The following is a 25,428-nucleotide window of genomic DNA, read 5'->3' on the forward strand; positions in this document are numbered from 1 at the left end:
GAAATACATGGCTGTTCTGAAAACGTCTGTTGATCTTTATACATTGCCTCTATAAATAGCCAGTGCAGCTATTGCATCCTCATCTTAACACTTATGTCAGCATTAATGTGACAAAAAAATAAATAAATAAAAATTAAAGTGTCTGTGGAAGATACCGGGTTCTTAAGGCAAAAAAGTTTGGATGACTGACTGCACCTTCCTATCTTCTACTGAGACACACATCCTGTCTAGTTGGCAAGGGATGACAGGGATTATTGCTATGGTACACTGCACTTAAAATTAGGCTGAGGACAGCCGTTAAAATGCTTGATCAATACAAATCCAGGCTGGCACATTGCCATGCTCTTTCTTTTAGAAACTTGAAATCCACTTCTGCTTTTGAGAGGTCAGATAGTGTCCAGCTGGGAGGAAATATCCATCTTGTGCCTGGTGAAAATGATGGAGCAGCAGTGCACGTTGTTCAGCAGGTGGAGCGAGCCTTTGATTCTGCTTTCATGCTAGTGTAAATCTGAAGATATGCTGTAAAGTCAACAGGCCAGCCACTCTTCTGGTCAAAATGGGAAAAGGTTTGCCTTGTACTGATGTCAGGGGCACCCAAATGGGAAGTCCCCAGATATGAGCCCAGGACTTAGTTTTATTTCTCCAGTTTTGCAAATAAAAAATCAGACAAACTTTTTGTTAAAAGGACATTGCCTTCCCTCACTGTGTTTTGCTTCTATGTACTCAACCAGTTGTATGTTACTTTAAATGTTAATTTTTATTAACAAGTCTGCTCTTTTGTTCTGCCTTGCTGACCAGCCATTACAACCATAAAGTACTGACAACCACTTTGCATTAAAGAAGATCAGGTAATCCATATTCTGGTAGGTCAGCTGATCAGTCAGGAAGTGATAGCCTTATTCTCTCCGGGGTTATTGATATTCATATCCAGGGAAACACTCTGCACAGGAACAGCAGCAAGGTTATACTATTGCAGAAAACTTTGTAAAGCAGCATCAGGAATATTAATAGCTCTGCTGACTTTTCTTATTGCGAATGGTGGGGGCTGGTTCCCCCTAAAACAAAGTGACAGTATTAGACTTAAGTCATGTACTGTATCATCCTCTGATAAGCACAAAAGAAAAAGCCATTTCTTGAATTTTCAGTGTTTTTCTTTTTGAAATGCTCTTTTAACACAGGTGCATTTTTAACATGTTCTTACTAAGTATTTGTTCACTACTTCTAGTACTTAAATTGATAAACATGATATCTGAAAATAAAACCTGTGCAGAATGTAGTAGGGGACAAACATGTCTTAATCTCTTGCAACAGCGTACCGTGACAGTATTGAATTTTCAGCTACCCAACCATTTCCTGAGTAACAAAGCTTGGGAACCAAACTGATTTGTTAAAAAGGAGAATGTAATGAACTTCCTCCACACTCATACCCAGAGACCTTTCTGCGAAAGCCCAGTGTGACTTGTCTTCAGAGGGCATTAATGCATGCGGGGGCGAGAAAGCTTTTGTACGTGTATCTATGTCTTGTCTGTTTGGCTTTTGTGCCAACTTCAAAGCCATCTGCTCTGGGGTAGAAAAGCCTGCCTAACAGACGAAGGCAGCTGCCATGAAAGTTTTTGCATGCTGATCTCTCAGCTACTTCTCCCGTAACCTTGGATGACCATCTTTTCTAGGTAAAGAGAGAGAACATGAACCTCTGGGTTAGGATCTGATAAATCGTGCCTTTCCCCTAAACATATGTGATTAGTTATATCGCTCCTGGTAAGCAACAGACTAAATCGTGTAACTTGAGAGCCTGGCTGCGTACATTAGAGATTGGCATGGGTCTGCTCAGCTCAATCTATGGGCTATACTCTCTCTGTCACTGCACAGCTCTTCTCAGGTTGCCGTCGTATCCCTGTAACTGCTTTTTGCTGTATCTGATCACTAAAAACAACTGTGCAGCCCAAACAGGATATGTGTTAACTAGGGTTTTATTGTCAAGTGGTGCTTGACTTTAGCCTGGATCGCTTTAAGCGCCCACCCTCTTCAACATATTCACGGGAGGAGGTATGGAGGTTTCAGCTGAGAGCAGTGATTTGTCCAAAAAGATCAGCGTGTGCTTCCTTTTATCAGCCAGCAACAGAAAATCATTACTCTGTGTTCTCTGCCTGCTTTATATTCACTTCATATGACTTACTGTATGGGAAGTCAACTGGCTTGGACTGCTGGCATACCAGAATAAGACCTTCGCGGACTCATCTTTTTCCAGCACGGAGGTGAACATGTACTAGTTGAATGCATTTGAACGAGGGCTCAGGTGTTCATTAAAGCTAAACATATCATTGCAGTGCTGTTCGAGGTATCAGGCATTAAGCTTATATATGACTACTTATTTTCCATACAAACTTTCTTGCATGGTTTGCCACCATTCACAAAACCAGCCCAAAGCACAAACTGTTTTTTATTTGCTTTCCCTTGAACTATATAGGCTCAGTGAGACCACCGATCGCAGTTCAGATGGAGCTAGCATCTGGCAGATCTTTTTACTGAAACCCACAGTGGGTTTCTAGTACATCACGTACCTCTCTGAGTCCCTAAAAAAGACTCAGGGCAGCAGAAAAACCCCACTTGCTCTGGAAACCCCATTTGCTTTTCCTCGTAAATGGGAAGCAAGGCAGTTACGTTATGGCCAGATGGGGAAGTTTGTGCTACATGCCTTTATGCACCAAAGTGACTCATCTGAAGTGAGAAGCTAATTACTGTAGGCTAATGACAGAGCGACTGGATTCCCCCTTTGCTGGCTATACAAGGAGCCTGCGCCCCCAGTCTGAGCAGCTCAATGAAGTTCCTGGCGCAAAGTGGGATGAATTACAGATCTGTGAACCTCAACATTTGTCCAGAGAGGCATTAAAGTGAAGGAGTCTCCCTGGAGTCTTTTTAGCCTTAAAAATTAGGCTGGGAGATTTCTAAGGGCATGCTGCCTGTTTGCTTTGTATCAGATGATTTTGGATTTAGGGGGTTGGAGAGGTTGCTGTTGGGTTTTTTTGTTTTCTGTTCTTTAAGGTTTGGGGAAGAGTCTTATTCCAGAAGCATTTTCTCCCATCTGTGCCTAGTCCTGGCGGGGTCAGGAAACAGAAATGAAAATATGTAAAGTAATTGTAAAGGGATAAAACTCGGATAAAGTTTCAGTTTTCCAATCTTCTAAAGCATAAAGCAGCAGGTGAGAAACAGCTTTTGTGAAAAAATCTAGGCGCTCTTTTTCTTTTAATCTCTTTCACATCACAAATGCTAAAAGAAACAAAATCTCGAGGAGCACGTTCTCAGGTTTGGCACTTGAGGTCTTTACTGTTGCAGAGGGGACTGTGAAGTGGTGATGAGACAAAAAATGCTCACACAAAGATACCTAAAGGCAAGATATCCCAGCCCAACTTAACCTCTCTGCTTTTGCAGAGGAATGAATGGCCAGCATCCCAGCTAGCCAATTTAAAGCTAGCTCAAGTATGTCTGTGCTACGTGTTACCTTGCAGCCACAAGCTAATAGAGTTGTTACTTGTGTCACTGTGTAGCAATCTTTTGTGTCATCTAGGCTTGTACTAATAGTGTAGGAAAGAAAACAATTACTACAGTGTGGCCAAATAAAATTCCCAGCTGGTCACTTATTTACTGAACACTTCAGACCTATTTGTTAATTTGGGTTAAAGTCAGCAAATAGTTTTAAGTTGGAAAAAGAGGAGGAGAAAGAATTGTTACTGTTTAAATTTTCTGAAGGGGGGGGGGGGGGGGTGGTGTTTTCTCAGTCTCGATTCACGGGGAGGCTTGGAAACCATTCACAGACAGGAGGGGGAAGTCTTTCCCTCTGATTTCTCTCAACCTAGAGACTTACCCAAAGCAGAAGACAGTCCATGCTCAGTTGCGTGATTCCCAGGCCATGGGGTGCTGGCATGGGCGGGGAGATAGGAAGCTGCCTGGCAACTGCAAGAGCTTCTGAGCAGAAGAGGCTTGTTTGGAGGAAGAGCATTGCCCCGTGGGGTGGGTTTGGCCCAGGGCTCTGGGGCTGAGGGAAGGGAAACACCCTGCTGCGTCCAGCTGGGCTGTACCGGGAGCCATCGCCCCAGCGGGTATGCACACCAGCCCTCTTCGCTGAAGAGATCCGTGCAAACGTGCTCCGGTCAGAAAGTGGACAAGTACATCAGCATTTTGGCAGAGTGGTCTCCACAGCAGCCGGTATTTGCCCCAAATTCCCCCTGCCTCATTACCGGGATGAGCGATTTATTAATTGAGAACCTCCATGGAGGCAACACGGGAGGATGAGGTTGGCGCGTGCTGCGGAGGGGAGGGTTCACAGGAGGGTGTTGGGGGAGATGTGGTCAGTCTCTGCCTGGCCCGGAGATCTGAATCGCAGGGATTTCAGAGAGCTCATCGCTTCCCGGGAAGCGCTCAACACCTCGCAGGATCAGGCCTGCGTGCTCGGAGCAGAGAGCACTACTAAACCCCATGCTCCCGGGTGCTGAAACACCATCTGTGTTTTCAAAACACTGTGGTAAAGGGAAATAGTAGACCTAGTTAGAGAACCTTGGACTGCTTGGAGAAAAGAGAATAGACAAATTTTTATGTTTAAAATATTCCTGTTTTTCCTAAATCACCGTTGATTAAAGGAACTGTGGGAAACACGGAACTATATAAGCAAAAACCTAGCATAGCTATAGATAGATATTGGTGTTTTACATAACTATAGATGGATATTATGCTATGGCATATCTATAGCTATGTTTTACATATTATGAAGCATATGTTTATGAAGCATAATGAAGTTTTCATTAAACTGCAATTTCAAGCTTTGGCCTCAAATCATACAGTATCTATCTATAGCTATGTTTTACATAGCTATATGTAAAAAACCAAGAACTGCCCAGCTGATGAAGGATGTGTCCAGGGGCTTGCAGTCTTCTGGAGGGTGAATTAACTCACTGCACAAGGATTAGGACAAAGTAAAAACCCAGACTGGGGTTGACACTGCTTTTTGAAGAAACAGTATTAAGATGAGAGATTTTTACGTTGCAAATGAAAAAGTACTTTTGCTCTGGTTAGATACACAAGTGCCTATTCTTAGGGTGCACAGCTGAGGTTGTGCAGGCTATGCTTGTATGCATCTCTGTTAAAAGCATACATCTGACTATAAACTCTTCTGGACAGGTTGTCCTGTACTACAACAGAGAAATGCAGTTTCTCTAAGTTAAAACTGTGTTAGTGTAACAACTCTTACTACTTCTGTTTCTGAGGCTAGCTGTTAAGAATTGATGTTTTATATATTTTTTGCAAAGTATAGACATTTAAATTTGGATAACTTTCAATTACATACACTGCAGAAAAACATTTAAAACTTCTGGAAGATAAGATTACAGAATAATGCCTCACATAAATAATCTTTTCTTACCTCAGTTGTTCTGCTGAATGTGGGGGGCTACTTACACAAGTAAGGATTTCTCATCTCAGTGAGATTTGCCAGGATCAAGGACAAAATTCAATAAAAAAAGTAGTCCAATTTAAATAAATCCCTTGCTCTAGTATTACTCAGCTTCAGCCAAGCTATCATTTTCCAGCCTCATAAAACTGTCATGTCATTAGCATTTTGGGATGGTCTCCTTATAAACCTGACCTTTACAATGGATTTTACACCTGGGTTTAAAAATCTAATTCTTACTTTCCCCTGCAGTTGCCTCGTGTACTGACTAAAGGGGTTTGTTGGACGGGAGCTGGTTGGATTTATAACTCCTCATTATCTAGCCAGCTTCTCACCTGTAATTGTTTCATTTGTAAGCTAAGCGAGCCAGTGGAGAAACATATACAAAAGTATGTATGTGACCTTAATTCTGAGCAGGCAGATCGCATGTGGTTCATAATGGTGTTTATTGAGCTCCCCTATATATAGAAACTCCAGCCCAAGCGAGGCTTCACTCTGAGGGCTGCTTGATCCTCCTTTTCATCGCCAGGCGGTGGGAGGCACTTTAGCTGGCTTTTACTGTAAGCCCGGTGAGAAATACCCTCAAGACGTTCACTGCACGAACTTCAGCTCGGTGACCAAACATAGGCCCCGTGGCAGGGAGGTGTGCATAACGACCAGGGATCGCTTTTCACGTGGCCCTCCGAACATTATTTATTGAACACTGCGAGCAAATTAATCCCAATCCGATGCTGGCTGCTCTCCAAAGCATGGCAATTTCGTGTTACAGTCTCACAATACCAGATTCGCAATTTACTGCTTGGGCGCGCGTTCGGCTGTAGGAGCTCTTCTACGTCAACAAATTGTTGCCAGAATTCAAAACCCCTCTGCAAAGCAGTTGATTGCATAAAGGGATGGTATTATCCAGTATAAAATCCAGCCTGGCTGTTTGCGTTTCTAATTCTAAAGTAAGTGAAAAACAATGGTACTGCTTTATGTTTTCATGTGATGGCACCTGGCCAGTTAAAAATAGTTTGTTTTTTTTAAAAAAAGATTAAAATAATAAAAATCAGTTTCATAAAATCTATTAATAAAACTAATAAAGTAATAAACTATGAGAAAAATAATAAAAATTATTAAATATAAAGAATAAAAAATATTTTAAAATGTAATACAAACCATAATAGAAGTACAATAAAATATAATCCGGTTACATTCACATTGCTTCAAGAGATCATTCCTTGTTTTCCCATGTCCAAACACGCTGAACTATGAAGAAGACAGGTTTTGAGCCTGAACCTTTCAGCTCAAGTCTACCTCTATAAATAATCAGTTTCATGTAATTTTAATGAATGGTCATAAATCAACTCTCTTGTCCCCCCACCAGCTTGGCTGATAACACCTCAAGGAAAGGTCACGGTTTCAGATTTTGTGGCAATCGTCTCCGCAGTTCCAATAATCAGATACATCTGCAGTTCTCAGGTTACCCGATAATACTGTACAAATAATAGGGTCAATGTGGAAAGTTCATTTTCAAATGCAGGCCCATGATGGGAGACTTGAGCGGACCCAGTGACCTGGGAGAGGTAGTCCCGTGGAAGAAGGACCTTGAGAGACCTTGGGGAAGGAACAGCAAAGTTGAGATCAGCCGGTGTAACTTCAGTTCCTGGAGAAATACTAGCATAACTGTGCAATCTGTAGGCCCTTAAAAGATAACGAACAGATAAATAACAGCCAACATGAGTTTGATAGGGTTTGTTCTTGATGAGTCCTTCTAACTTCCTCCTAAAATATGGCAACGGGCTTTACAGAGAGAGCAGAAATAGTATTTGGCTTTGGTCTGGCATGATAGTCTTCTTTTAGCCAGCTAGGGAAGCACTGTGCAAGTGAAATTATGAGGTGAGAAATGACTGCTTGGATCATGCTCGAAGGTCAGTTACAAATACTGCATCATTTGTATTAGTAGTGAACTTAAGGGGGTCAACACGGTTGCATTTGTTCAGTATTTTCATTAGTAACTGCAGAATGAATGGAAAACATGCTCAAAGTAGGGCCTGAGCTGAAGGACAGGGTCATGCCAACGTGAAAACGGCAGATGTTACTCAGGGGCGTATGAGCAGGACACAAAGCCATCCCTCCCCTCTTCTCACCAGTGGTCAATCTCCACCTTGCAGCTTGTGGCCACTTCTTGCGCTGCACATACTGGTGTGCGAAAGAAAGTCGGAAGAGCAGTGATGGGAGATCTAGCAGGTATGGCCGCCGGGTAAAGTTTAAGTGAATTAGGGCTGTTAGACCTAGTGAAAAGATGGGGCGTGAAGGAAACACACTGGTCACCCTTAGATATGCAAAAAGCTGCAGCAGAGAGAGTGGGACTCATCTCTTCTTCCACCCGTGGCAGAAATAATGGCTTTACAGCAAGGAGGAGTCAGATAGACCTGAGGACTGTCTTTCTGATGGTATATGGATAATCAGGTACCAGGGAAGGTGGCCTGGGAAAGCTGTGATGTCTCTGCAACCAGAAATTTGTCAGGATAGGCTGGACAGGCACCTGTCAGGATGTTCATGAAGGCAATAAAGTGTTTATAAATAGTCTTATTCAACATGTTCCTACAGTTTGCATGTGCTATTGCTGTCTATGTGTAAGACCCACCAGAATATTCTCTGGTATCAATGGCATTGTAGACACTGTTTAACCTGACATATGCAAAATTCAGCAAATATTTAATTTATTTCGTCTGAGTAGCAGACTCCCCATATAAATACATGAACTCATATTTAGACTGTATTTGCAGCACGACTGAAAAGTACTGAAGAAATCTAAGCTCGTTCTGGGATTATGTTCCTGCCTGTTTGTTTTGGCATGAGATTTTGGGGTCTGGAAGAGAAGGATGGGTAGTGAGGGGGAGGATCTGTTTTAAAAATATATGCATCTTCTGCAGACCTTGTAAGGCATCCAGCGGGAGCTGCTTACAGCAAGGGCTGGAGAGAGGCACGGGGGGCGGGGGGGGGGAGTTTATTGTCATTTAGCAAGCACTTCAGCCACTGATTCTCGCAAGGGCTCAGTTACATGGGAGCACACTGCAGAGTGTAAGGCAATGGCCAGAACACAATCCCATCTCATCCTGAAAGGAAAAGTGGCCTCCCATTCGGAGAGCCATGCCAAGGCCTTTGAATCCTGCAAGCTCAAGCACTCAGGTTAGGGTCTTGAAATCCACCCAGCTCCAGAGTTTCTTTCCTTTGAAAGGTCTGACTTTCACTAAAAGGGAGAGGTCTGCCAGGAAAGAACCCACATATGGTTTACATTTGCAGGTTGAGTGTTTAGAAGAGCCCCTCAATCTCTCCAACAGGCTCAGGGTGGAAGAAGAAAGATCCCCTTGGCTGGCGTAGTCATCTCTGTGCAAGAAGGGATTGACCCATCCAGTTATTGGTTTTTATTTAGGAGTCAGTACTTTGTCAGCCAGGCCCTTGAGAAATCCCAGAAGAGACACCATTTTAGTGCAAGCTACAAAAATGTCATTTTATTTCCACTTGGGCTTGTTAGAAAGTTTCCATACCAAAGCACATGTGTGGGTAGTGTATTTCCTTTCAATGTATCTGGTAGCACTTGGAGATTTATAATGTGTGCTGGGCTTCACTGTTTATTGCTAAACCACGAGTCCCCTTCTCCTTTCCCAGAGTGGCTTTTGCTCCCTCCTTCTCGGGTACTAGTCCCGAGAGCAAATCAGGGTGCTGTTTTCAATTTTCTGTTCCCTTAACACACACATCTGAACTCCAGCCAAGTATTTATTTGCTTTGATTTCAAAGACCACAAAGGTCACTTTGATAATGTGCAATGTTATCTAAAAACTACTGGGAGAAAAATCAAATCCAGCAGTATTCAAATGCTATTCAAAAGAGACTAATCAGCCAAAATTAAAGCTTCTTCCTGTAACTGTATCATTCTTCATCTCTCTCTGAACCTATAGCGAAATGAAGTCTTTTGCTGTGTGCACAGAATGCAGCAGAATCCTTCTGCTGTTTCCTTATTTTCTGCGAAAGCCATCATTTCTTTCAATGCGAGAAGCATAACCTCTCCTGCAGGCCACCTTAGTTAGTGGAACCGCGTCTGTCTTCTCTGTGCAAATAATATTTTGATTTTCCTTCTGTATTGGCCTGATTTGTTAACTTCTTCGTGATTTTTATTCCTACTTGAGTTTTTTAAAAACTGTGACTCAACACTGTAAGAACTAGAATGTGTAACACAGTATTAACGTTTCTTAATGTTAATTAACAAATTAATATTTGCCTTTCCCTAGTCAGAGAAAGCACAAGTAAATCCTTCCCTTCCTGCTATTCTTCTACTAGTTGCTCACTTTTCTGTCCATGTCTCAGTTAAAGAAAAAAAACCCTATGCCGCCTTCTGCACAGTCTCTTATGCAGAGTGAAGTTACAGTCTCTCTAACCTCATCCTTAATGTCTTTATTCTGCTTTTAAGTGCCTCTTCTCAAATCCCTTTTAAATCCCACTTCCCTGCTACTTCCATGAGTATTTTAAGGTGCACAGATAATTCAGCCTATCTGAATTTTTCCCATCACCTTTACCTGTCTGATCTAACCTTACATTAGCAAAGGGCAGAATGTGGCTAAACAGTGTGTGTTGTTATTTTTAACAGTAAGAGCTTAAAAGTAGAATACCTGTTACGTTACGAAAGGCATTAAACATACACATTTTGTGTGGTTGTCAGGACAGCTTCAGTAACACTTCATGACAGAATTGGATGCAGAAATCTTAGACATCGGTAGCTTTAGTGAGTGAAATTTAAAGGTGGAAAAGACAAAAGAGTAATTGGTGTTAACGAACGCCTCAACTGAGTATTGCTAGGATCGCAGAAGGATGACATGCCTTAGTTACTGATATCCAACATTATTAAGTAAAATCGCATTGATCTGATTATTAATCAATGGAGATGTCTTGCTGGCGTAGAGCGAGAAATTGCTATTTGCAAGAAGGCGTGATGGAGCCACAGTTTTCCTGTGTGCTTTTGACTGGGAGGAAACAGGTCTATCACTTTACTTTTGCTTGCTGTAGTGTTTGTCTGGCAACAGCCATAGATAGAGAAAAACTTGAAAAAAAACCCATCCACACCTTTGCAAAGCTGTTGAAGAACTTCAATCCTCTGTAAGGCAGCCCTACAGGGGAGTAGTCCTGGGGAGTCACTCCCTGGGTTCACGGCGTGCGCCCAAGCTTTGGATATGATACATAGGGGTCATTAGGCACCTCCAAAACAGGCTCTACAAAAGCTGACATTAAGGTAGCTAAGAGGAAAGGCTGAGGAGAAGGAATTAAGCCTAAACCCCTTGGAATTTTACACTTTGCTCAGGGCCAGACTTGCAGCAAAGCATCTCTGAGGGGCTGGCACCTCGTCAGTGCAGAAATTTTTGATACAAAAAAAGAAGAGGAAATCCTTCTCATTTTTGCCCCTCCTTTAACACGCATACAGTGATTAGAGCACTGAAGCTCAATGTTACAGATTCACTTTTTTCAAAGTGCCTTAGGATTTGGGTGGCTCTGTATGCTGTAGCAGCCCGTTGGTGCCACGGGAAATACACTGATCTGACTGCCTGAGGCACGCAGGCCTCCAGGGCTAGCCACAACTGAAAGTGGGGAAGAACAGGTGTGGATTTTATGTATGTATTTTTGTCATCAGGGGCATAAACTCCCTGTGGTGGAGACATAGATATGTCATAAACATACATGCATGAGTGCTCCATTATGGTCTCAGCCTCAGTTGTGAGAGTCATCGCCTGGTTTTGTAAGATTGAGTAGATTCAGTTCAGGATATCACCAAAGGAAATCAGCAGAAAAAAACATCTCTGGACCATAGCTGGAAACTAGACCGTGGAAATAGATAAATAAAGAGTCAAGTTTCAATGCTCATTTTGGTGGGGATCTTGTCTGAGGATCTTGGCAGGAGTATATGAACAACTGTTAGAACTTAAAAAAAAACCCAATACTTTTATTTGTGTGGGTTTGGGGAGCAAAGATCTGATTTACTGTGTATTCTTAATGCAGGAAAACCAAATACTAGAGAGGAGAGCAAGGCGTGAGGGACTGACACCCGAGACCCTGGTTTGGGGGATCAGAGGGTGGGAGCAGTGAGAATGTGGGGTGAAGACCTTGTTTAAGAGGAGGCATCTGGTACAAGAGAGACAGAGCAGGAGGCAGGGATACTACTGCTGCCAGTGCTCTACCTAAGTACAATGGATGATCAGGGTTTAAAACCTAATATCACTCTGCATCCCAAGCGTTTGGAAAGGACTGTATCTGAGGATCTAGTCTTGTTCCACTGCCAGTTGAAACCAAGATCTCTCTTTCATAAGGTGCTAAAAATATTGTCTTTCTCTAGCACTGTCAGGTTTTTGGTATGGATGCTTAGGACAGAGGGGCAAGTCTAAAATGGGAGGAAGAGGACACAAAACCTGGTGAAGTCGTGTTTAAGCAATGCTGATGCCACTTACCACAGCTCTGTGGAGGACTGCACAGTTGTTGTGTGTACGAGGGGAGTTGAAAATATGTGAACCTGGGCTAAGGAAAGATTAAGGCTGGGCAGGCCCAGCACTCCTGAGAGCTGGTACCCAGCCCCTCATTAAAAGCACGCTGGAGGTAGGACAGCCTCAAGAGGGACGGGAACCATGCAGTTCTCCCTGCCGCATAGGGAGAGCTTCGCTGTGCTTGACCCGACTTGCTCCAAACCCTCCAAGTTTTGGAGGGTGTGTCTGTGTGTTAAAATATCACCTGGTGCTTTAGCAACAGTTTTCACACTGTCACTCTGCAGCCAAAGAAACTACTGCATATCTATATAGGGTACTAAGAGCTGGAGCCACCTCACTTGTTCTCCCCCAGGAAGAAAAGAAACTCGTAGCCGAAATGGGATATGAAACCTGCCATTGCTGCAGGGACCCTCACAAGCCACTGCTTGGGCTCAGTAAGGGAGGGAGGCCACTTTTCCCAGAGGCAGCAGGAACACTGCAGCCTCGTGGGGCAGATGGCTGCAGAGCTGCGGGGTAGGGTGAGGAGCTGAGGCCACCTCGGAGCTGGGAGCACTGGGAAACCCTTGTTTTAATGTGGACGGTGCTGGAGAGAGGTCTGGGATGGCCTCTGCTTCACCTCCTGGACCCTGCATCCCTGCAGCATCCCTGGCAGAGCCGCATACCATGCCCCCCATGCCACTGCACGCAGCTGTAGGGACATGGATGCTGATATTTGCTTTGGGGTTTTCCACAACCTTCCCCTACCTAATGTCCGATGTTACCAGCCCAATGCTGGCTTGCTCATCCAAGTGCACAGGGGCTTATTTGTTTTTTTAAGCTGTAAATGTAGGCTATCTGCATTGTATACCTGAGGGCTGCTCCTCAACGTTCACTTTCCTCCATTTCTCCTCCTCAGTGTTTCACAGCTCACCTTTTCTTTCCATTGCTCCGGGGTGATTTTTGGTGTGTCTGCTTGGGGACTGCTCAGTAAAGCCCTCAGCCACCAAAAGTCAGGCATGACATAGAAATGCCTGTTAGTAGGTCTTGTGTGCCGGTTATGTCTAAACCAGCGTTTCCTGGAAAAAGGCAGCTCGGGTCCCCTGGCCAGTGGCCCTCCGGGCCGCTGCGAAGGCACAGGGCCGGGCCAGCACCCACGGGGCGCCCCGCTGCAACGCAACCTCAGCGAGTGGGGACACGGCGTTCAGGGGGGGCAGTTTAAGGAAGGAAAAAAGCGTGTGGGACGAGGGTGCATTTGGTGTAGGCAAGCCTGCGTGCTCAGCCGGTGCCCTGGGAGCTGCCCGTTGCTGCCGGTGCTGGCGGGCAGCAGCAGCATCCTTGCAGGCAGGGGCGGCTCTCCCCTTCCGCGGGCCGGGCGGGCGCCTTTATTCCGGCAGACAGAGACGTTTAAAATAGGATTTTGTTCCACCGGCGTAAGTGACGCCGGCTCTATGTATAGTCGGCGCCTGGGACCGGCCAAGTGACGCCCAGCATCTCGGAAAATCCCGGAGCGACCCGAGCCCGTCCCAGGATCCCCCGCAGGGCGAGCGGCCACCCCCACCCCGGGCGACCTAAGCGGGCCTCCGCTGGCCCGCGGCTGGCGGCGGGGCGGTGCGGGGGGGGCCGAGCCCGGCCCGACCCCTCCGCCCCCCGGCGGTGATGCCCGCCCGGGCCGGGAGCCGGCGCGCCGGGCGGAGGAGGGGAGGGGAGGGCAGGGCAGGGCAGGGGGGGGGTGGGCGGCCCGCTGCCCCCCCGTCCCTGCCGGCACGTGCCTGCCCGCCCCCTCGGGCCACTGCCGCGCCCCGACGGCCCCGGCATGGACGCGCCCGGCCAGCCGCCCGCCGGCCCCCGAACCGGCCCCGAGGGCGCGGCGGGGGGACGGGTCCCGAGCCCGGAGGCGGCCATCGAGGAGGAGGAGGAGGCGGCGGCGTACGTGGAGATCCGCGGCTCGGCGCGGGGGCCGGAGGAGAGCCGCCAGCCCCCCGAGCTGGCCCCGGCCGGCGGCGCGGAGCGAGCGGGCGGTCCCGCACCGGAAAGCGGAGCCGGCGGGACCGGGGATGTTGGGGGCTCGGCGAGCGGCGGGCCGCCGGGCGGGGCCGCGGGGCCAGCATCCTCGGACGGCGGGCGGGATCGCCCCTCTTCCCCGGGCGCGGCGGCTGCGGCGGGATGTGGCCCCGGCCCCGGCCTCGGCCCCGGCTCCGGCTCCGGCTCCGGGGGGGCGGCAGGCAGCGGCGGGCCGCCGGAGGCGGGGGGCTGCCCCGAGTCGTCCTCCTCCTCCTGCCCTTCGCCGGTGACCAAGGCGGGCGGCTTTCCCGCACTGGGCGACCCGCTGTCGGCGGAGGGCAAAACCTCCTCGTCCTCCTTCGGCTACGAAAGCGAGGAGGATGAGGGCGCGGGGCGGCAGGCGGCCCCCCCCGGCGCCCCCCCGAGCATCCCCCCCGGCGGCGGCCGCGACGAGGCGCACTATATCAGCACGCAGGAGATCCAGCTGAGCGAGGTGGACCACGACATGGACTTCGACGCGGGGCTGGCCGCCCGCTGGGACTTCGAGGACAACAACGTGATCTACTCCTTCGTGGACTACGCCTCCTTCGGGAGCGACGAGACCCCGGGGGACACGCCGACGGAGGAGGAGGAGGAGGAGGAGAATAGCTGCTACCTCAGCACGACCACCAGCGACCCCAACAACCAGACGGACAGCATCGACAACACCAGCAGCACCGAGATCGTCAGCCTTACCTCCGAACACGACACCCCCGGCGGGGACAAGCGCGCCAGCTCGGGGGAAAGCCGGTCCAAGCAGCCCGGCCGCCCCGGCGGGAGCCCGGCCGCCCAGCTTCTCCTATCAATCAAAGCCGCTTCCCGGGCTATAAATGAGTCTAGCAACGTGCGCGGAAAGCAAAACACTATTTACGCTGCCAAGCATGAAGGCGACATGAGCCTCCGCGTCCCCGCGGCTGCTGAACGCAACGCGAGTTTAAAACCGGACGCGGTCCGCGACCACGCGAGAAAATTCATCGCGGTCCCCGCACGGCTGCAGACCCGCTGCGGGGCCGGCCGGGCCGGGGAGCACTCCAGCGGCGCCTCCAGCGCCGTCAGCGAGCTGGACGATGCCGACAAAGAAGTGCGAAACCTGACGGCCAGGGCTTTCCGCAGCCTGGCGTACCCCTACTTCGACACCCTGCGCCCCGGCTCCCGCGCCTCCTCCGCCTCCCTGCCCGACAATGCGCTGGGCATCAACCGCTGGTCCACCTACCTGGACCTCAAGTGCGGCAGCCTGGGGCCGAGAGCCGAGCCCAGCCTGCTGCGCTCCGGCCGCTCGCAGACCAAAGCCCTCGAGTTCGTGGTCAGCAAGCTCGACGGGGAGATCGCCCACGTCGAGGCGCCGCGGCGGCTGCGGGCCGGCTCCCGGCTGGTGACGCTGCTGGACCTCGGCGATGCCCCCGAGGCCGGGCCGCCCCCCGAGGCGGGCGGCGGGGAGCCGGCGGCGGCGGAGGGCGGCGGGGGGGCGGCCAGCAAGAAGTCCAAGTTCGCCTCCAGCCTCCTCAAAAACGTCATCTCCAAGAAGATGCAGCTGGAGCACGAGTTCAAGATGGAGCGGGGCGAGATCACCGACACCTCCTACACCGGCTTGAGCGCCGGCCGGGAGCCGGAGCCCGCCGGCGGCGGCGGCCGGGAGCGGCAGCGGGAGGGCGGCGTGCAGCGGCAGAGCTCCCGGCACTCGGAGGGCGGCTCGGACTGCACCGCGCCGACGGCGGAGGAGGCGGGCGAGGGCGGCCGCCGGTCGCCGGCCTCCAAGGCGTCGACGCCCCGCGAGGGGAGCCGCAGCCTGGACCGAGCGCTGCCGGAGGAGCTGTGCGAGGTGAAGCGCAGCGCCTCGGAGGCCATCAAGGCCACCTTCCTCCGCAGCCAGAACAGCGCCTTCAGGTCCTGGAAGGAGCGGGAGGCGGAGAGGAAGGAGGAGAGGGCGCCCGTCGGCAAGCTGAAGCTCTCCGCCCGGCACGACTGGCGGGCCGACCTGGGCGAGATCTCCGCCGGCAAGTCCACCAAGATGTCCCGCCTGTTCGTCCCCGCCATCCAGCACACCCCCCGGGAGAAGGAGCCCGGCAAGCGGGCGACCAAGTGCTCCGCCGCCGCCGCCTCCTCCTCCTCGCCCCTCGCCGCCAAGCCCAAAGCCCCCGAGATCAAGATCAGCCTGGGCAGCCTGCAGCAGCCCCGGGACGCCGCCGCCTTCAGCATCGCCCAGCTGCTGACGCCGCAGATCGCCGGCCGGCCGCCGGAGGAGGGCAGGGGCCAGCAGCCCAAGCCGCCCAGGGCCGGCGACGGCCCCGACAAGGTGCCGCAGTTCCTGGTGCGCGACGTGAGGGACGGCAAGCAGAGAGCCCAGGGGCCCCTCCACCAGGTGCGGGACGTGCGGAAGCTCATCAAAAGCTCCTACAGCTGCGACTCGGGGGATAACAGCAGCGACAAGGGCAGCGTCGCCTCCGACCAGGGCGGCTCGGAGCAGAAACCCCGGCAGCAGCTGGTCATCGCCGGCGTGCCCAGGTCCCTCTCGCCGGTGGTCATCACTTGCCAGACGGTCGGCCACGCCAGCGCCAAGCCCAGCGAGGCGGGGGCCAAGGCGGCGGCGGGCAGGGCGCCGGCCTGCCCCCCGGAGGGCACCGTCCTGGTGCACCGCACCTCGGGGAGGCTGCCGGTGGCCACCATCGCCCCCAACAAGAGCGACCCGCGGCAGCCGGCCGTGCTGAAGATCGTCTCCAAATCCGCCGCGCCCTGGCGGCACCAGCCCGCGCCGCCGCCCGCCGAGAGGGGCCGGGGGCCGGAGGAGGACCCGCGGGAGGAGGGCAAGGCGGCGCCGGTGCAAAACGCGCTGGAGAAGCTGACGGCGGCGGTGCGGAGCATGGAGGAGCTGTACAGCTTCAACAAGCGCGAGTGGAAGCGCAAGAGCGACCCGCTGCCCATCACCGACAGCCACGTCCTCTCCCTCATCGCCAGCCAGGAGCGGGGCGCCGGGCCCCGGCCGACCCCCGCCGCCGCCGCCGCCCCCCCCCCGCCGCCGCCGCCGGCGGACAAGGCGGAGGAGCCGTCGGGCAAGGGGCCGGGCAGCGAGCGGCTGCCCCGCCGCCCCCCCAACAACGCCGCCGACAAGGTCTCGGCCAAGGCGGCCGCCTTCGAGAGCCTGGCCCGGCAGCGGCAGCGCGGCCCGCCGCCCCCCCGCGCCGAGCCCCCCGCCGCCCCCCGCGCCCTCCTCACCCTCCGCGGAGCCGGGGCCCCCGCGCCGGGCAAGCCCCCCTCCGAGGGCGGCCTGCGGGGCCAGGCGGCGCCGCGCTCCCCGCGGCTGCCCGCGGCCGGCGGCGAGGCGGAGCGCGGCCCGGACTGCGGGAACTACCTGGCCCTGCCGCTGAAGGCGGCCGCCGAGCCCGGCTCCCCCCCCTCCCCGGCGGCGGGGGCGGGCGGCGGCGTCCGCCCCGGCCCGGTCTCGGCGGCGCTGTGCAGCCTGCAGCCCTTCGGCACCGCCAAGCGCCCCGGCAGCCCCGCACCCGCGCCCGGACCCCCGCCCGCCGAGGAGCCCCCCCCGGCCGCCGCCGCCGCCCCGCCGCCCGCCGAGGCGCCGCCCGCCGCCCTCTACCGCCCGCCGCTGCCCTTCGCCGCCCTGCCCGGCGCCGCGCCGCCGCCGCTGCTCTGCTTCTCGCCCTCCGTGCCCGCCGCGGCCGCAGCGGCCGAGCCCTTCCCGCAGACGCAGCGCAAGGTGCTGCTGGACGTGAGCACCGGGCAGTACTACCTGGTGGACACGCCGGTGCAGCAGCCCCTCAAGCGCCGCCTCTTCGACCCCGAAACCGGGCAGTACGTGGAGGTGCCGGTGCCCCAGCAGCCGGCCGTCGCCCCCGTCCCGCTGCCCCTCTCGCCCCTGGCCCTCAACGCCGGGGCCTACGGCACCACGTACATGCTCTACCCCGGCCTCCTGCCCGCCGCCACCATGCTGCCCGCCGCCGCCCTGCCGCGCCCGCTGTCCCACCCGGGCAGCGATGCCAGCGCCCCGGCTGAGTCCGGCAGCCCGGCGACGGCAGAGGCGGCTTTCGCCGAGAGCCCCTACTACGTGGCTACCGGCAAGGGCCCGCCGCCGCCGCGGCGTGGGGCGGCCGAGGCGAAGCCGGTCATCAGCATCACGGCGCCAGCCACCGGCCCACGGATCGTCGCGCCGCCCTCCTTCGACGGCACCACCATGCGCTTCGTGGTGGAGCACCGGTGAAGAGCGCGGGTGAGTGGGCGCAGGCCATTAGGCATGGCGGTCGCCAGTGATGGTTAAGGGCCGACCGGGTTACCCGCCAAATGAGAGCCGTGCCGCAGCTTCTTCTCGAGGGGGCTGAGTAACGGGCCCGGGTCCGCGGGCAGGCCCTCACCAGGACTTAAAACATGTGTGTAAGATAGAAACGCAAAGGTTACACACGCTGTCGATGCAGTTCGGTGTCTTTTGGAGCAGGTAAATACCCCCGTTTTTTTGGCCCGGAGACAGTTTCAGTAGAAACACACCATAGTTGCTTGTTACGCAGCCTGTATTTGTGCAGCCCGATGGCTGGGGGGCCCCGTCTCAGTGGGGTCCCCTTGTTCCCCATGCGGGGAGCGCTGCTGGGCACCTCCTCTGCACCCACCTTGCAAGCCACGAAAGAACCCCTCTGCCTCGGCAGCGCATCAGGATTCCTCACCTCTCACCTCTTTCTCCCAAGGGGAGGAGAGTGCCCGTCTCTCTGCCCTGAACCCCTGCTTCTCTCCATCCTCCGGAAGAGCGGGACAGGGGTCTGATGGAGGCAAACCCTTATTTCGTGTCCTTGTTAGCGGGATGAGGGAGCAGGATATGTGGGGTAGACCCTGGTGTGCCTCCCCGGTGCCATGGGGCTGCTGGCAGGGACAGGGGTGCCCGCAGCTGCCGGCGCTGCAGGAGGGCTCCCACAGAGCCCGTGGGCACCACTGCAAATCACGATTTCGCACGGCTACTCCAAGCTTGGCCCGCCACAGTCCTGCCAGTGTCCGGTTACCTAGGGCTGTAACCCAGGGCCGGCCTCCAAATTCGGGGATGCACGTGCGGGAGTGTTGAGTGTCTGGTCTGGAGCAAGGAAGAGGGCACGGTGCTGGCGTGCGGTGCGCGTCAAAACTGGGGTTAAGGATATCTTGCGCAAAATGACCAAGGAACGATGACATTTTGTTTTAAAATACCTGAAATACTAAGCAAGTGCCTTCAGGATGGGTGTCGCTCCTCCTTTTGCCCCTTGCACATGGTTCATCTTTATCAAGTGCAGTATTGGGCAGAGCTACCGAAGTCTTTTGTGGCTTAGCGAAGACTCACGGAGTTTGTTCTTGCTGTGTATCAAGAGCCAAAGAGAAACAGCAGTTTGGGTTTGTCACCACTTTGTGCCGAGTTTTGTTCGGTCATATGCTAGAGGGTAAATTTCTTCTTCTAGTGTTTGGGTTACCTGTTTTCGGTTACATAGTTATTTCAATTTGCATCGTCTACTACAATGTAGTAGGTTATTTATTGCATTAAACCTTACTGAAATGCTTTATATGCTTACTTCTTAACTGCTTGTAAATATTTTATCTCTGAAATACCGTTCTTTTATCCTGGATATAAAATAAGTTGTTTTCATTGCCCCTTACGGGGTCACTCAGGGCAGACAAAGTACCAATTTAAGTTGAGCTCCGCTGTGCCACTTGAATCGATCTTGTCAGTAAAGTCTTGATAGAGTATCTAGACAAAATGGCAAAAGCTATTTGATTTTTCCATTTGGTCTATAGGCCAGATTCCGGCCGCTAGCACAAAGAATCAGTTATTTGTGAGCCTTCAGTTTAGACACTCACTGTTTTTGAAAAGGATATTTCTATCTTGCAGCAGCTATTTAAACCAAAAGCCCTAGCTTCTCGATCTTATTTCAGTCTTTAAAAGTGAAACCCATCATATTTCTGGGATGATTTGCCCCTCGTTTCCCAGGGGGTTATCCTGCCGTGTCATGCAGCTAGCTTGCCTACAATGCCTGGTGTATCCCTGCCGTGGATGATGCTCTCGGCAAAGTGCTCTTTCTTACTGGTGACATTAATAACCGCATCGATGCTCTGCTTTTTTACATTATGTCCAAGCTCTACCATTGCGAGGCGGGTGTGAAAGCTGCCCCAAAAGATCGGTGACGCAGAAACTTTTGTGCTCATTACAGAAGGTCATTCAGCAGTTTGAAGACTTCATTTATCTTGTACCGTTAATGATGCCAAGATGCATGTTGTCTAATGCAGGCAGGGATGCCCCCCACCGCCGTCTCAGACCGGCTGAGGTAGGTGTCCTGCTGGCGTATAATGGATGTGCGCTGCAGGGGTTTTTTTCTTGACCTGTTCTGCGAGTCGGTAAACCAAATCATTTTAACTGCATGCTGCAAGATTCGTTTAGCTTGTCATCCATATACCACCTTGGTTATCCGTATAGCTCTCAGTGGAAAATAAGGTATATGCCAGAAGGGAATCACATCTATAGCCACTGCCTTCTTTCCCGTTACTCGGTTCTGTCTTCGTACCTACTCAGCATTTTCATTCACCTACATAACTTTCATGTCCCTGTGGATAATTTTTTCTTCTCTTCTCTATTATCTGCTTTTTCATGTGTTTCCCTTTCTTTTCCTGTATCTCTTTTGTCTTTCTCTTCCTAATTAAATGCATGCATTTGCTTGGAGAAGTGTTTTTCCTCTAATGAGAATAGGAGTGTAATTTCATATGAATCAGAGGGTGACCTGTTGATCATTTTTTCATTGCAATTGCTTTCACATCTGATCAGGGGTTTTTTTGATTGCAGCAGTGCTGTGTAGATCCTAAAATGGATTTTAAACCAGCTAGATTTTATCACATGAGCATGGGGTTTGAATAAAGTACTGTCAGGTCCCTTTTTTCACTAGCCAAAATAAGCTGACGCTTATTTTGAATGCTCTTTCTTTCCACTCCTGTATTTCTTTCCGCACTGCACGTAATATCTTCCTCCCTTCTTTATTTTTTTCGCATCTTCATTCACAAACTGTCACCATGTCAAGGACCACTCCATCTTGGTCTCTGTCACCTCTTGGAGATCAGCGTGATAGAGCTGACTTGAAGCTTTGGTGGTGGTGTGATGCCTGTGGTGCTGTTGGCACCAGATCCTCCGCACATCTGCTGCTCTTCCAGCACTTTCTTCTGTGGCTGGTGCTCTTTTCTGCATTAATCAATGGGTTAAAGCGGATCCTATCAATTTGGTTTCTGGCAAAAAATCCATGGCATCCAAGATGCCATTTCTGAACAATTCTTAAATTTTTTATATACAGCAAATATTAGAGAATATGTACATGTTTCTGAGAGGTACAATGAAGCCAGCTTTCTCCCTCCTCTTCTTCGCTCACAGTAGTTGGTGAGTTTTTAGCAACATAGTTCTTGCCTGCTGCACTTCTTCCTTCATACAGGGAAAAAAAGAATTATGCTAATTTTCAGTTCTAGTAAACTTGCCATATCTGCCTGCATCCGAACCTAGGCAGTGCCGACCTGTAGTGAGCGGACTGCCTGGAGAGAGCTCATTCCCAGCCTGAATGACTGGAGAATGTGTTTTTAACTTTTGTATCTATTCCCACGTTATGCTCTAGGGAATTTCTGCCTTGTGTTAGGTAAATAAATGAGAAAAAAACTTGTAGCAAAGTAGAAAGCTACTGTGGTAAATTGTAGTGCCAATATTAGAAGGGTATTTTTCCTTGCTCTGTTCAAACATGTGCCTAAACTGAAGCCACCTTATAGTTACAGGAATACATGGGACTTTTATTGTTGTGGTGAAAGTAGCCTAAGTCAAACGTGACCAGTTCTGTCACCAAAGTATGCAAATACACTTATTAGTTGTGTTTCTTCCTACCTGCCATCAGACAATCTGTGACTGCCTTTCAAAAGTAATCTTGTGTGGATAGCATATGTGAATTATTTTTTTAAAGGCTCATAAATCGGTATTTTTGAGCTCTGCTTTAGTTGTGCCCTATTCAGCAAATGTATATTCTACATGATTAAGTCAAAAGGTCAACTTACAGTGAAATATGTGGTATGTAGGATTTACTTGTGCTGATGTCTTCACTGAGAATTTAGTAAAGCACCTGTCCAATTTTAGTGGGAAATACAGGAATGTTCCAAGAACTAAAAGGGCTTCAGCATTTGATCCAGTAAATCAGTCTACAAATGGAAATAAACATGAGGAAATAAGCTACTGAGGAAATGTTTAAATGGTGCTTAGCCTTGATACCAATGAAAGTCAAGTGCGAGCTTAATGACTTTTCTTGCCTGGGATGCTTTCCAGGGCCAATATGTAAGTCTTAACTCCACAAATCTTGGAGCACATTATTATGGGTTGTTTCACTTTTGCTTATGTACGCCATGCTGGATGCTGTGTTTATAAGTGAAATGCTCAGGTCTTTAACTTAAGCGGATGGATCGCTTAAATCCCGGATGGGTCGCTTTGCCCTCTTTCCACCTATGTGCATGGGGTTCCCCAGGACCAGTCCGTGGGGAGCCATGGGGTCGTAAGGCAGCGCACGTTTCACACCTTGAGCAGCACGGGTTGGTTCTGCTCAAAACATAAGGCTGCCCGACCGCTGACTCGGTTTAAAAAGTTGGGTACTGTTGTCTAATACTTGGCAGCAGCTTAGGAAATTAGTAGCAAGAATAGTGTGACAATGAAGGAGCTACTATGCACTTCCCTAGAGTAGTAAAGATTGCTCTCTAAGAATTGCTTGTGGCAGCTCTCCAAGAGTCTACTTTTTACTAATGATACTTTTATGTTTGGTTTTTTTACAGGGATAAGGAAGAAGAATCACGCTCCTTTAATCTGAAATACACTTGGTAACTCTAAACATACATCCTAAAAACTGCTTCTACAGTTTTCTCATTTTTTTGCTTCATCATACAAAACAAGTGTGTAAGTTTCTTGTTTTCTCCTAAATACCCCCCGGTTTTGGAGTATGCGTACATTTACTTATGAGAGCAACGCTAAATTACTGCGTTATTTTCTGCAAAGTTGTTTTTATATCAAAGCCAATGTGCAGGTTTTAGGCGTTGCCTCTGTGGTGGTGGCTAGCGGTAGTAGTGCCACTGCAGCTGTTTGTAAAATGCAGGGTGTAAATGCAGCAGTGTTCCAGTGTGGATCGACGCGCAGCTTTGTCCAGGTCCCTGGAACGTGTTGTGATGATCCAAGCGCAGCCCTGCAACTCTTTAATAAAAATAAAGCCCTCAGCTCTCCCCCATTGCAGTAAATGAGGGTCTTCCCCATAGGTTTTGGTGACGATTTGTGAGCAGATGTCTATTTTGTACTCTCTACTTCTGCACTTGGAATTGCAAACGGAGAGATCTGTAGTATTTACATTATCTTTAGTGTTTATTTTTTTGGCATGGTTCAAAACAGATTGTGTAAATTTCAGAAAACACATTTGATTGCTTTCGTTTTTCATTTGCTCCTCTGTACTGCCTTAAACATCACAAGTTGCCTTAATTATGACAGTGTTTAAATACTGGAAAGCCAGAAATTGAATGTAATATTTTTTGACCCCAGTTTTAAAGGAGAGGATAGCATTTATTTTTCTTTAAGACTGCAGTCTTTTCTTCCTTAAATTGCAGCATGGCTGAAAACACAATCCTAGTGATTCCCCTGTGAGAGGAGTTTTCTAATGTTACAGCCCCAATAATATGTAGTCATTTCCTTAGCCGTTGTTTGACAGGTTTATCTGAGGGCTACATCTGCGCTATCTGTATTTGCTAAGAAAATATTTCTCCTTTGATCAAGAAAATATAAAATAAGATTACTCAAAATGCAGTGATATGTATGTCCATAGGTCAAACTTTGCTTAAACTGATGATTTTGTTGCCAGCAACCAGTTTGTCTCAGTAAAAGAGAATTGTTATCATGACAGTAAAACTAAACTATGATAGCGTGTTCCCTGCCCAAAATTTCAGTTCAGTGAAATGCTTTGGGAAGCCAATAAATGTAAGATAAAGCCTCAATTATTTAGCATAAAGCTTTCTCGAGGTAACAGGTTGGAATCTAAAATCTAAACGCAAAATCCAGAAGTCTGTACTTAAGCATTTACCCACAGGCAGGATTTTCCTGCACCTGTTCTCAAGGTTTCCTGCTGCTAAGGAAGTTTCAGGGTTTCCTATTCTTAAAGAAAGCCTCAGGTTTTCATTTCCATGAGTAACTCTCAAGATACAGAAAACTCAGCTACAACTGTCTTCAACCATACATGTGAGATTGTATTTCAATGCAATTTATTTGTTTACAGGCACAAATTGAAATTGCCCTCAGGATGAAATGCACTGCAAGTATACACATAGTGAGTGATTTAACCTATCTTCTCATTTATCTTCATCGTTGTGGAAAGCCAATGAAAAAATACCATTCTAGCCCTTTTTAAAGAGCATGGTATGCCCAACTAGAGCCATATAGCGTGTAAGCTTAATCCCCGTGCTCTTCGGTTGTATGGTCTACAGCTACAAGCTTTAACTTCCTACCGGGATTCGGGCTGAATGCCTCTTAAAGAAAATCAATGCTTCTTCACCGTTTTCATGCCTGATAAGTCCGTAGACGTTACGACTAGAGTATCGGTGTTAAACGAAACAGTACTTCGGACTGCAGGACAGTGCAGGTACCAGAGTAGATCGTCCACTGTGACATACACATGTATGGTACGTACATTATATAATACTAGCATCCGCGTTTAAAAATGTTTTGTCCTATCTTTTCCTATATCGGTGCTCGGAGCGAAGTTTCACGTTGCAGTTTACAAGATAGAGGTTTGCACACACAAACTCAGGGTTTACAGTTTCACCCGGTGTACTTGAAAGGAAAAAAATGCGTAGAAAACAAAGTGCCCAGGATTTCAACATGTATTTGTTGGAGGAAAATTTTGCAGTTGTTTTTTTTAACTGCCTGTGGAGACGAAAGCAATGAAATGAGGCAATACCAACAGGTATTTATTTTCTCAGGGGAGATTTCTTCAGTGGAATGAAAGAGTGTTTGCTTAATTTTGTCTGTTACTAAAGAGGCTCCATGTTTGCATCAAGGGGTCAGTTTTGCAAGGAGCTGAGCTTTGCAGACCCAGTCCAGCAAAGCCTTCGCATGCATCTCGAACTTCAGATATCTAAGCAGCTTCCTGGGGACTTCAGTGGAAGCGCAATCTCTTCTTTTTTTTTCTCCCCATCAACACAACGCTTTGCTGAACTTGGCCCAGAGCGCCTTGCAGACCCGAGTCTCAGGTTCTTCACTTTATACGTATAAAACCAGAGCTCTGGGCTTGCGTCGAGCCGGATCCGGCAGATAGCATCATGAAAGGTCGCTAGAAAAAAACCCGGTAATATGGTGCTCCTCCGTGTATACCCAGCGGTGAATTTCTCCAACTGATGGGGTGATGTGTAACCACGTATCTTGGATTAGAATCAAGCCCTCCATGTCAGGGTTCACAAGCTGCTAGTATTATA

General features: G+C 50.0%; 2 protein-coding genes across 2 annotated transcripts in view; one reads left to right on the top strand and one right to left on the bottom strand.

Moving 5' to 3' along the window:
• The window catches only part of DAPP1 (dual adaptor of phosphotyrosine and 3-phosphoinositides 1), a 62,211-nt gene extending 46,728 nt beyond the window's left edge, over positions 1-15,483 (bottom strand). The window contains exon 1 of the mRNA XM_075709826.1: positions 15,182-15,483. Within this exon, the coding sequence (XP_075565941.1) occupies positions 15,182-15,483 (302 nt within the window). The remainder of the gene's footprint in view (positions 1-15,181) is intronic.
• A 10-nt stretch (positions 15,484-15,493) lies between these two features.
• Positions 15,494-18,175, top strand: C4H4orf54 (chromosome 4 C4orf54 homolog). Its single transcript, XM_075709460.1, has 2 exons — positions 15,494-16,931; positions 17,190-18,175. Exons 1-2 carry the CDS (start codon positions 15,494-15,496, stop codon positions 18,173-18,175), a joined length of 2,424 nt encoding a protein of 807 aa, XP_075565575.1.
• The last annotated feature ends 7,253 nt before the right edge of the window (positions 18,176-25,428 follow it).

Source organism: Pelecanus crispus, chromosome 4 (assembly GCF_030463565.1).
Source record: "Pelecanus crispus isolate bPelCri1 chromosome 4, bPelCri1.pri, whole genome shotgun sequence".
Taxonomy (NCBI): Eukaryota; Metazoa; Chordata; class Aves; order Pelecaniformes; family Pelecanidae; genus Pelecanus; species Pelecanus crispus.

Excerpts from the sequence above, each read along its gene's own strand:
- C4H4orf54 (XM_075709460.1), top strand. The coding sequence starts at position 15,494 with ATGCAGCTGGAGCACGAGTTCAAGATGGAGCGGGGCGAGATCACCGAC. Across the intron at positions 16,932-17,189 it reads CATCGCCAGCCAGGAGCGGG|CCGGGGCCCCCGCGCCGGGC; the intron begins GCGCCGGGCCCC and ends CCCTCCGCGGAG.